Below are 12,090 nucleotides of genomic sequence, written 5' to 3' on the forward strand. Positions count from 1 at the left end.
ATGATAAAGGAAAAATAAAGGGAATAAGATGAAGATATTTTCTTAGTACAAGTGTATATATGCACAAACATGTTCTTAACAAAATAAGGAGGAAATACACATGACAATTACAATCCTCAGTTCTGCAACTGGTCACGTGGTAATAGTTACCCATTCTTTATTCTATTTGCCTTCAGCAAATACCTTAGAAAGTCATGGGTTTTTTTACCTGGTAGAGTGACCCAAACCTTCATTCCTGAAGGATCTAGGCCATTTGTAGTCCTGCCTGGATTGGGTTGTTGTAGTTTCCCCATTGACCTTAGTCACAGAGCATGGTAATAATAAGAGATGCCCTAAGGGAGCTCCTGTATTCCAAACATACTCTTCCTTACCTCCATTGTAGAGTAGTGGACTGATTTTATCTTCATATTCTGGGTCAGTTACCCCAGCCAACACTGTTACTCCCTTCTTAGCCTGTTTACTTAAAGGTAAGAGGAGCCCAAAATGGCCAGGTGGCAATCTTAACTTCCAGTTTAATGGAACCATTGTGTCTCCTGGTGGCAGCATTCTTCCTTCTGGAACTAAGACATCTAGGCCAGCAGAACATAATGTCACAGGAACAGGAAGCACAAGTTTTGCTAGTGGATCATTAGGGGTGATGGTGCGTGGTGTCACTTCCACTTCCATGCCTTGATTCCTGGACCCATGAATCCTGGCTATGGCAGAAACAGTACCATATATTGGATGCTGATTCAGAGCATACACAGACTTCTGGAGAACTTTGCCCCAGCCCTGCAAAGTAGTGTCACCTAGTTGGCATTGTAATTGTGACTTCAAAAGGCCATTCCACCATTCTATCAATCCAGCTGCTTCAGGATGATGGGGAACATGGTAAGACCAGTGAATTCCATCAGCATGAGCCCATTGCTACACTTCTTTAGCCATAAAGTGAGTGCCTTGGTCAGAGGCAATGCTATGTGGAATACCATGACAATGGATAAGGCATTCCATGAGTCCATGGCTGGTAGTCCTGGCAGAAGCGTTGCATGCAGGATAGGCAAACACATATCCCTAGTAAGTGTCTATGCCCGTGAGGAAAAACCACTGCCCTTTCCATGATGGATGAGGTCTAATATAATCAACCTGTCACCAGGTAGCTGTCTCATTACCCCGAGGAGTGGTGCCATATTGAGGGCTCAGTGTTGGTCTCTGTTGCCTGCAAATTGGGCACTCAGCAGTGACCTTAGCCAGGTAAGCCTTGGTGAGTGGAAGTTCATCTTGCTGAGCCCATGTGTAACCTCCATCCCTGCCACCATGGCCACTTTGTTCATTGGCCCATTGGGCAATGACAGGGATGACTGGGGAAAGAGGCTGAATGGTGTTCAAGAACAAGTCATCCTATCCAATTATTAAAATTATCTGCTGAGTACTCACATGGGATACAAATATCTTCACAGTTTTTGACCACTCTGAGAGGTCCATCCACATATCTCTTTCCCAAATTGCTTTGTCATCAATTTTCCGATCATGCTTTTTTCAAGTCCCTGACCATTTGGCCAAACCATTGGTTACAGCTCATGAATCAGTATATAATTGCACATCTGGCAATTTCTCCTTCCAAGAAAAGTGCACAGCAAGGTGCATGGCTTGAAGTTCTACCCACTGGGGAGATTATTCTTCACCACCGTCCTTCAGGGATGTCCTAGAAAGGGGCTGTAGTTCTGCAGCTGTCTAGTTTTGGGTGGTACCTTTATATCATGCAAAGACACCTGTAAACCAGGCCCTAGTTTTCTCTTCCTCTGTCAACTGATCATAGGGAACTCCTCATGAGGCCATCGGTGCAGGCTGGGGGAGAGAAGGCAGGGTGGCAGGAGTGGGGACCATGGGCATTTCAGTCACTTCTTCATTTAACTTACTTGTGCCCTCAGAACCTGCTGGAGCCCAATTATATATAAACCACTTCCATTTCATGATGAAATGCTTGTGTGCACATCACACTTTATGGCTAGATACGTCAGAAAGCACCCAGTTAATGATAGGCAGTTTGGGTCACATGGTGACTTGATGACCCATAGACAAATGTTCAGTTTCCACCAGAGCCCGATAACAGGCCAAGAGCTGTTTCTCAAAAGGAGAGTAGTTATCTGCAGAAAATGGCAGGGACTTGATTCAAAATCCTAGAGACCTCCACTGTGATTCACCTATGGGGGCCTGTCAAAGGCTCCAAACAACATCCCTATCTGTCACTGACACCTCAAACAGCCTTGGATCTGTTGGGTCATATGGCCCAAGTGGCAGAGCAGCTTGCACAGCAGCCTGGACCTGTTGCAGAGCCTTCTCCTGTTCTGGACCCCACTCAAAACTGGCAGCCTTTCAAGTCACTTGATAAATGGACCAGAGTAAAACAGTTGCAATTGCTTTTGGTGTCATCATCATGAAATTCTTGCCAGTTCCTATGTCCAGAATGGTGTTGCCTAGGTTGTCTCCCAGGGTTCTTATAGTTTTGGGTTTTACATCTAAATCTTCAATCCACCTTGAGTTGATGTTTACATTAATATATTATTTGAGGAACGGGGTTGAGTTTCAAGTTTCAGTCTTCTGTAAATGGTTAGCCAGTTGTCCCAGCACCATGTATTGAATAGGGAGTCCTGTTTCCATTGCTTGTTTTTGTCAGCTTCATCAAAGATCCGATGGTTGTAAGTGTGTCATCTTATTTCTGGGCTCTCTATTCTGTGCCATTGGTCTATATGTCTTTGTAGCAGTACTGTGCTGTTTTGGTTACTGTAGCCATGTATTACAGTTGAAGTCAGGTAACATGATACCTCCAGCTTTGTTCTTTTTGGTTAGGATTGCTTTGGCTACTTGGGCTCCTTTTTGGTTCTATATAAATTTTAAAATAGTTTTTTTCTAATTCTGAGAAGAATATCATTGGTAGTTTGATAGGAGTAGCATTGAATTTGTAAATTGCTTTGGGCAGCATGGCCGTTTTAATGATATTGATTTTTCATTAAAATGAAATGTTTAATAAAAATGGAATGTTTTTATTAAAACAATTAAAAATAATGGCAAAACCACAATTACTTTTGCACAAAGCTAATATATTTGTTTGCATCATCTTTGATTTATTTGGGCAATGTTTTGTAATTCTCATTGTAGAAATCTTTTACCCCTTTGTTAGCTGTATTACTAGATATTTTATTCTTTTTGTGGCAGTTGTGAATGGGATTGCATTTCTAATTTGGCTCTTGGGTTGGCTGTTTTTGGTATATAGAAATGCTAGCAATTTTATACCTTGATTTTGTATTCTAAAACTTTGTTGAAGTTGTTTATCACCTAAAGGAGCTGTTGGGCCGAGACTATGGGGTTTTCTAGATATAAAATCATGTCATCTACAAACACAAATAGTTTGACTTCCTCTCTTCCTATTTGGATGTCCTTTATTTCTTTCTCTTGCCTGATTTCTCTGGCCAGAACTTCTGATAGTATGCTGAATAGGAGTAGTGAGAGATGACATCCTTGTCTTGTGCTGGATTTCAAGACTAATTCTTCCAGCCTTTGCCCATTCAATATGATGCTGACTGTGGGTTTGTCATAAAAGACTTTTATTATTTTGTATGTTCCTACAGTACCTAGTTTATTGAGAGTTTTTAACAAAAAGGGATATTGAATTTTATCAAAAGCCTTTTCTGCATCTATTGAGATAATTATGTGGTTTTTGTTTTAGTTCTGTTTATTTGATGAATTATGTTTATTGATTTTCATATGTTGAACTAACCTTGCTTAAACAATTTATAGAGTGGGAAAAAAAACACTTACAAGCTATGTATCTGACAAAGTTCTAATATCCAGCAGCTATATGAAATATAAACAAATTTACAAGAAAAAAAACCAAACAACCCAATTAAAAAATGGGCAAGGGACGTGAACAGACACTTTTCAAAGAAGACATACATGAGGCCAATGAGCATATTAAATAAAGCTCAACATCACTGATCATCAGAGAAATGTAAGCCAAAACCACAATGAGATACCATCTCATACCAGTCAGAATGGCTACTATTAAACTGTCAAAAAATAACAGATGCTGGCAAGGTTGTGGAGAAAAGAGAATCCTTATACATTCTTGGTGGGAATGGAAATTAGCTCAACCATTATGTAAAGCAGTGTGGCAATTCCTCAAAGAGCTGGAAACAGAGCTGCCATTTCACTCAGCAATCTCATTACTAGGTATGTATCCAAAGGAATATAAACCATCTTGTTATAAAGACACATGCACATGTTTATTGCACCACTAATCACAATAGCACAGATACGGAATCAACCTAAATAGCCATCGATGGGAGATTGGGTAAAGAAAATGTGGTACATGTACACCATGGAATACTATGCAGCCATAAAAGAGAATGAGAGCATGTCCTTTGTAGGAACATGGATGGAGCTGAAAGCCATTACCCTTAGCAAACTGATGAAGAAACAGAAAACCAAATACCATATGTTCTCATTTATAAGTGGGAGCTTAATGATGAAAATGCATGGTCACAAAGAGGGGATGGACAGACACTGTGGCCTACTTGAGGGCAGAGGGTGGAAGGAGGGGGAAAATTAGAAAACATAAATATTGTGTATTAGGCTTAGTACCTGGGTGATGAAGCAATCTGTACAAAAAACCCTCATGGCCTAAGTTTACCTATACAACAAACCTGCGCATGTACCTTCGACCTAAAATAAAAGTTTAGAAAAAGAATTATCTGGCTTCTAAGATCACACCACTGTACTCAAGCCTGTAAAATAGATCAAGACTTTGTCTCTAAAAAAACAACCACATGAGCTCTTCAGTTGTCTGCTCCTCAGAGGAAAGGGGCGGTTGGTGCGGCCTCCATTGTTCGTGTTTTAAGGCGCCATGAGGGGTGACAGAGGCCGTGGTCGTGGTGGGCGCTTTGGTTCCAGAGGAGGCCCAGGAGGAGGGTTCAGGCCCTTTGTACCACATATCCCATTTGACTTCTATTTGTGTGAAATGGCCTTCCCCCGGGTCAAGCCAGCACCTGATGAAACTTCCTTCAGTGAGGCCTTGCTGAAGAGGAATCAGGACCTGGCTCCTAATTCTGCTGAACAGGCATCTATCCTTTCTCTGGTGACAAAAATAAACAATGTGATTGATAATCTGATTGTGGCTCCAGGGACATTTGAAGTGGTGAGTTTTTGATGATTTAGTTTTAGGAAAGGGCACCTTTGGTAGTGTGGAAATTTCCTTGGCTCCTGACTTTTAATTTTCAGTTGTCTATTATCCAAAGCCAAGCTTAAAATGAGAACGTACAGTGGGATTTCTTTGTAGTACTGATCTTGGGGACAAGACTTGTATCACTGTTATGCTATCTGTGATGTATCAGGCTTTCATGTGGTGGTTCTGGGGGTGATTTCACCTTTGCTACTTCCTAATTTGGGTAACAGGTGGCTATGTTGTAACAGTTCTGGGAGGACTTAGGCACCTTTTTTTCTTCTAAATTGTTTTTCCCCCGAAATCCTTTTTCCAATAGCAAATTGAAGAAGTTCGACAGGTGGGATCCTATAAAAAGGGGACAATGACTACAGGACACAATGTGGCTGACCTGGTGGTGATACTTAAGATCCTGCCAACATTGGAAGCTGTTGCTGCCCTGGGGAACAAAGTTGTGGAAAGCCTAAGAGCACAGGATCCTTCTGAAGTTTTAACCATGCTGACCAACGAAACTGGCTTTGAAATCAGTTCTTCTGATGCTACAGTGAAGATTCTCATTACAACAGTGCCACCCAATCTTCGAAAACTGGACCCAGAACTCCATTTGGATATCAAGGTATTGCAGAGTGCCTTAGCAGCCATCCGACATGCCCGCTGGTTCGAGGAAAATGCTTCTCAGTCCACAGTTAAAGTTCTCATCAGACTACTGAAGGACTTGAGGATTCGTTTTCCTGGCTTTGAGCCCCTCACACCCTGGATCCTTGACCTACTAGGCCATTATGCTGTGATGAACAACCCCACCAGACAGCCTTTGGCCCTAAACGTTGCATACAGACGCTGCTTGCAGATTCTGGCTTCAGGACTGTTCCTGCCAGGTTCAGTGGGTATCACTGACCCCTGTGAGAGTGGCAACTTCAGAGTACACACAGTCATGACCCTAGAACAGCAGGACATGGTCTGTTACACAGCTCAGACTCTCGTCCGAATCCTCTCACATGGTGGCTTTAGGAAGATCCTTGGCCAGGAGGGTGATGCCAGCTATCTTGCTTCTGAAATATCTACCTGGGATGGAGTGATAGTAACACCTTCAGAAAAGGCTTATGAGAAGCCACCAGAGAAGAAGGAAGGAGAGGAAGAAGAGGAGAATACAGAAGAACCACCTCAAGGAGAGGAAGAAGAAAGCATGGAAACTCAGGAGTGATGTTCCCTTCACTCCTTTTCCTACCCAAGGGGGAAGACTGGAGCCTAAACTCCCTGCTACTGGGCTTTACATGGTGACAGACATTTCCGTGGGATAGGGAAGATAGCAGGAAGAAAAGTAAACTCCACAGAAGTGTCATTCCACTGGGTTTTGATATTGGCTTTGCTGCCAGTCTCCCATTTGTGACCTATGCCATCCATCTATAATGAAGGAGGATACCAACATTTCTTCCTAATATTCTAGAATCCCCAACTCCTGAAAACTCCTCTCTCAATTAGTACTTTGCTGTTGAAATGTTGTGAAATGTTAAGTGTCTGGAATTTTTTTTTTCTAAGAAAAACTATTAAAGTACTTCCTAGTAGGGCTCTTGGCCTTTTGGTTGGTTTTTTAAAAAAAAAAAAAAACAACCACATGAAAAAAAATCCATACATCTGAGGTTTTACTGGTTATACACACACACACACACACACACACACACACACACCCCCTGAGGTTTTTCTGGAGATATATATATAGATTATCTATATATATATCTATTTATGTATACATATATGTGTATATACATACACATATGTATGTGTGTATGTGTATATATGTATATGTGTGTGTGTGTGTGTGTATATATATATATACTTTCTTTTTTTTTGTTTTACAAATTTTTAGTTCAATTCTACTTTGGTCAGAAAGCAACATTGAGCATTTTCTTATGTTATATACCTGGTTATATTTGGCAAATATCCTGTGTGCATGTGAAAAGAATATGTACCCTGCCTTTGTTGGGTGCAATATTCTGTATGTGTCAATTGAATTGAGTTTCTAAATTGCGTTGTTCACATTTTCTAATCATCTACAGATTTTTTTCTTTTTATTAAGTACTAAAGAATACGGGTGAAAATCTTTCCCTACGATTTTGAATTTCCCTATATCTCTTTTTACTACTGAAATTAGGTTATTAGGTACATACGGATTATAATATCTTTCTGATAAAGCAACCTCTCATTATTCACTTTTATACTTAATAATGAATATTCTTGTCATACCTAATAATGTTTTTATGTTAAAATGTCCTGTGACTAATATTAGTACAGTGATATCAGCTTTTATTTGGTTCGGTTTTTCATCCAATACATTTTTCATTATATTATCTTCCACTTTTCTGTGTTCTTAAATTTATGCAATATAAAGTTGTTTTTAAATCTAATTTGAGAATTTAATCTACTAACATATGATTACAGATATATTTGAATTTAAATCTGTCATCATACTATTTTTCATCACACCATTTTTCCTTTGTTTTTTTATCCCCTCTTGTTTTCTTTTAGGATTAATAAAGTATTAATCCTATTTCTGTATTTCTACACTGTTGACTTTGTAGTTATAAATTTTTAAATTATTTTCACAATGGTTACCCAAGATATCATAGCATGAATCCTTAACTAATTAAAGCTTAAAATAAATTGATCATTTACATCTTTATTGTCAAAGCAAGAAACTTAGAACACTTTAGTGTCTACTAAAGTGCTTTGGGGCATATGTTCTAGTCATACACCAATATATATTATGTTAAATAATATCATTGTGCAATACAGTAAATATTTATGTTTAACCACACATATACCATTTTCTTTGTTCAGCATTTATTTTTTAAACTTCCATTGGACATCATTACTCTTTTGCCAAAAGAATTTACTTTGTGCCTTTAGTAAGTCTTCTAGTTAGGAGGGTTTAGCAGGGAATAAATTCTCCCAGTGTTCGTTTTTCCTGTCAATATCTTTGTTGTACATTAATTTTTGTAGAATATTATCACTGCATATAGAATTCTAGTTTGGCAGTGTTTTTCTCCTGGCACTTAGAAGAAATGGCTTTTTATTTTTCTGGTGTCCACAATTTTTGTTGGAAAGTAAGCTATGAGTTGATTGTTGCTCTTTGAAGTTCATATGTCTGTATTTTTTCTCTCTGGCTGCTTACAAGATTTTCTTCTCTATATTTAGTTTTCAGAAGTTTGGCTCTTTGCCTAGGTTTGGTTTTCTTTGTATTTTGTTGTTGTTGTTGTTAGGTTGGTGCAAATTACATTTTTGCCATTGACAATAATGATTATTTTTGCACCAACCTAGTACCATTCATTGAGCTATCTAAAATTCTAAATGTCTGGTTTTTTTCCATCAATTTTGGAAAATTCTTGGACAGTATATTTTCATCTATTTTTTTGACCCATTAATTTTTTTCTCTCTTTTTGAAACTTCCACAAGTCTTCTAGATTTTCTGACTGTAAGCCACATGTCTTTCTCTGTCTTGTCTTTATTGGTCATACTTTGCTATCTCTGTACTTCAGTCTGAATATATTCTATTGAATTATCATTGATTCACTAATGCTTTGATCTGCTGAATTTCATCTGTTTTTAATCTGATATACTACATTGTCATTTTCATTTATAGTAATTTTAGGTTTTAAAATTTATATTTGCTATTCTTTATCAGCATGAGTCCTTTGATACAATTTCCCACTTGTAATTTATTCTGTTTAATATATTAATCAGAATTAGTTTAAAGCTCCAATTTGAAACTCCAATATTTAGATGACCTGAAATGTGTTTCTGTGATGTCTCAACCTCTCCTCCCGCATGACATTTTGTCACATGTTTCTAACAACTGGTATGTGGGTGATATTTTATGAAGTGCCATCATTTGTTTATAGGTATTTTAGTGGGCTTTATATGTCATTTGATATATGTTTTTGAGTGTTAGTCTGTTTTCTACTGCTAAAACAGAATATCTGAAACTGGGCAATTGATAAAGAAAATAAATGTTTTCTCATACTTCTAGAGCCTGAGAAGTTCAATATCAAGGTATTGTCATCTGGAAAGGGCTATCATGCAGTGTCATCCCATGGTAGAAAGTGGAGGAGCAAGAGAGCATAAAAGAGAAAGGGATTATGAAAGAGCAAGAGAACAAGAGGGGGTCAAACTCACTTTTATAACAAATCCACTTTTGTGATAATTAACTTGCTCCAACAGCAATGACATGAACCCATTGTATTAGTCAGACTTCTCTAGAGGGACAGAAATAATAGGATATATATATCCTATTATTTATAAACTGTATATACATGTGAAGGAGAGTTTATTAATAATAGGATATATATATATATATATATATGTAAAGGGGAGTTTATTAAGTATTAACTCACATGATCACAACGTCCCACAATAGGCCATCTGCAAGCTGGGAAGCAAGGAGAACAAGTCTGAGTCCCAAAACTGAGGAACTTTGGAGTCTGATGTTTGATGTCAGGATGCATCCAGCGTGGGAGAAAAATGTAAGGCTGGGAGGCTAGGCCAGTCTAGCCTTTTCACGTTTTTCTGTCTGCTTTATATTCTAGCTCTGTTGGCAGCTGATTAGATGGTGCCCACCCAGACTAAGGGTGAGTCTGACTTTCCCAGCCCACTGACTAAAATGTTAATCTCCTTTGGCAACACCCTTACAGACACACCCAAGATCAATACTTTGCATCCTTCAATCCAATCAAGTTGACACTCAGTATTAACCATCATACCCATTTATAAGGATGGAGCCTTCATGACCTAATCACCTTTTATTAGGTACCACTTTCCAACACATGAACTGTGGGGGACACATTCAAACTATAGCATTCTTTCCCTGGTCCCCCCAATTTATGTTCTTTGTATTTATTTAAATGCAAATGACATTTAATCCATCTCAATAATTCCAAAAGTCTTATGTCATTCCAACATCAACTCAAAAGTTCAAAGTTCAGATTTATCCAAGGAGATACATGTTAGACTAGAGGCATGATTCATCTTGAGGCAAATTCCTCTTCTGCTGTGAGCCTGTGAAATTAACAAGTTAATGCTTCTCAAATGCAATGGTGTAACAAGCAAAGAATAGACATTCCTATTCCAAAGGGAGAAATAAGCAAAACAAAAGGAGTCACAGGTGCCAAATAAGTCCAAATCCCAACAAGGTGCACAACACTAAAGCCTGAAAGCTGGAAAGTCATCTTTGTTGATCCCCTATCACACATCCTGGTCACATTTTAATGAGTTTGAGAGTCCCAAGGCCTCAGGAAGTTCTACCCGCATAGCTATGCTGGGCTCAGTCCACACAATAGCTCTCATGAGGTGAAATCCCAGGCCTGCAGCAAGGGTGATGCTGCAAGCTGGTAGCTCTACAGTTTTGGTGTCCTGAGAGTGACCCCACTCCCACAGCTCCCTGAGGCATTGCCCTAATTGTGCCTGTATGTGGTTGGGCCTCCAGGCCCCTCATTTTCGCTTGGTGTTGCGCTAGTCAGGGCTTTCTGCAGTGGCTCTGCCCCTGTAACAAGTCTTTACCTGGTATCTTAAGCTGTTCATGACATCCTTTGAAATATAGGTGGAAAAAGTCATGCCCCTGCAGCTCTTGCGTTCTGCTTTCCTACAGAATTAGCACCACATGGAGACCTCTAATGTTTACAGCTTGTGCCTTCTGAAACAGTGGATTGAACTGTACCTGGGCCCATTTGAGCCATGACTGTAGTGGCTGAAAAGTGATGTGCTGGAATGCAGGGAACAGAGACCCAGGTTCTTCTGGGAAACGAGCCTGTGGAAGATTTTCTTGGTTGGGTGCCCTGAATCCATTCTGCTGTCTTAGTGCTCTGGACCTATGATAGGAGAGCCAGTCTTGAAGATCTCTAAAATGCCTTTAAGTTTTTCTTCCACTGTCTTGATGAATAACACCTAGCACTCTTTTATTCATGGTAATCTCTTTAGCAAATAGTCATTTGGCTCCACACTTTGTTTGCTCTCCTGAACACATTATTTTTAATTCTTTACATAGCCAGGGTTCAAAATTTCCAAACCTTTACACTCCGCTTCCCTCTTAATTATAAATTTAATCTTTAAGTCATTCTTTGGCTCTCACATGTCACTTATGTGATTAGAAGTAGCCACTCAGTAGCCTGAATGCCTTGCTGTTTAGATATTTCTTCCAGTTCATTATTCTTCTATTTCATTATTCTTAATTCTTCTAGTTCATTATTCTTAATTTCTGCATTCCATAAAGCCATGGGACATGGACATAATTCCACCAAGTTCTTTGCTACTTTATAACAAAGATAGCTTTGACTCCAGTTTCCAATACCTCGTTTCTCATTCCTGCTTGAGACCTCACAGAATAGCCTTTACTGTCCTTATTTCTACCAGCATTTTGGTCGTGACCACTTAAGTCATCGCTAAAAAGATTCAGACTTTCCGTAGATCTGAGGTAATCTTCTGAGCTCTCAAAAGAATTGCCCTTAATACTCTGTTCACAGCAATTTAGGCTTTTTCTAGCTTGGTACTCTAAATTGTTTCAACCTCTACCAATTACCAAGTTCCAAAACCACTTTCACATATTCAGATATTTGTTAGCAACAGCCCTACTTCTCAGTACCAATTTTCTATCTTTGTATGCTTTCTGCTGCCATTATAGAATGTCTCAGACAGGTTATTTATTTATTTATTATTTCAACAGGTTTTTAGGGAACAGGTGGTGTTTGCCTACATGGTTTAGTTGTTTGGTGTTGATTTCTAAGATTTTGGTGCACCCATCACCCCAACAGTGTCACTGTACACAATGCACAATGTACACTCTTTTGTTCCTCCCCTCCACCCTTCCCCTTGAGTCCCCAAAGTCCATTGTATCATTGTTATTCCTTTGT

At 39.0% G+C, this 12,090-nt stretch overlaps 1 protein-coding gene across 2 annotated transcripts; it reads left to right on the forward strand.

Annotated features, from left to right (window-relative positions):
- Positions 1-4,806: 4,806 nt before the first annotated feature.
- Positions 4,807-6,765, forward strand: LOC116275859 (interleukin enhancer-binding factor 2-like). Of its 2 annotated transcripts, none has more exons than XM_031668752.1 (2): positions 4,807-5,170; positions 5,514-6,765. In XM_031668752.1, the coding sequence occupies exons 1-2, from the start codon at positions 4,880-4,882 to the stop codon at positions 6,393-6,395; spliced, it is 1,173 nt and encodes a 390-aa protein (XP_031524612.1). In that variant the 5' UTR covers positions 4,807-4,879; the 3' UTR covers positions 6,396-6,765. The 2 variants fall into 2 exon arrangements, with proteins under 2 accessions (XP_031524612.1, XP_031524613.1); XM_031668753.1 differs by having other exon boundaries at positions 4,807-5,092.
- Positions 6,766-12,090: the final 5,325 nt, after the last annotated feature.

Source organism: Papio anubis, chromosome 7, assembly GCF_008728515.1.
Source record: "Papio anubis isolate 15944 chromosome 7, Panubis1.0, whole genome shotgun sequence".
In the NCBI taxonomy this organism is placed as follows: Eukaryota; Metazoa; Chordata; class Mammalia; order Primates; family Cercopithecidae; genus Papio; species Papio anubis.

What these genes read in the sequence shown, in the direction of transcription:
- LOC116275859 (XM_031668752.1), top strand. Translation starts at nt 4,880, where the DNA reads ATGAGGGGTGACAGAGGCCGTGGTCGTGGTGGGCGCTTTGGTTCCAGA. An exon ending in CTCCAGGGACATTTGAAGTG is followed by an intron (nt 5,171 to 5,513) that starts GTGAGTTTTTGA and finishes TTTTTCCAATAG; the next exon opens with CAAATTGAAGAAGTTCGACA.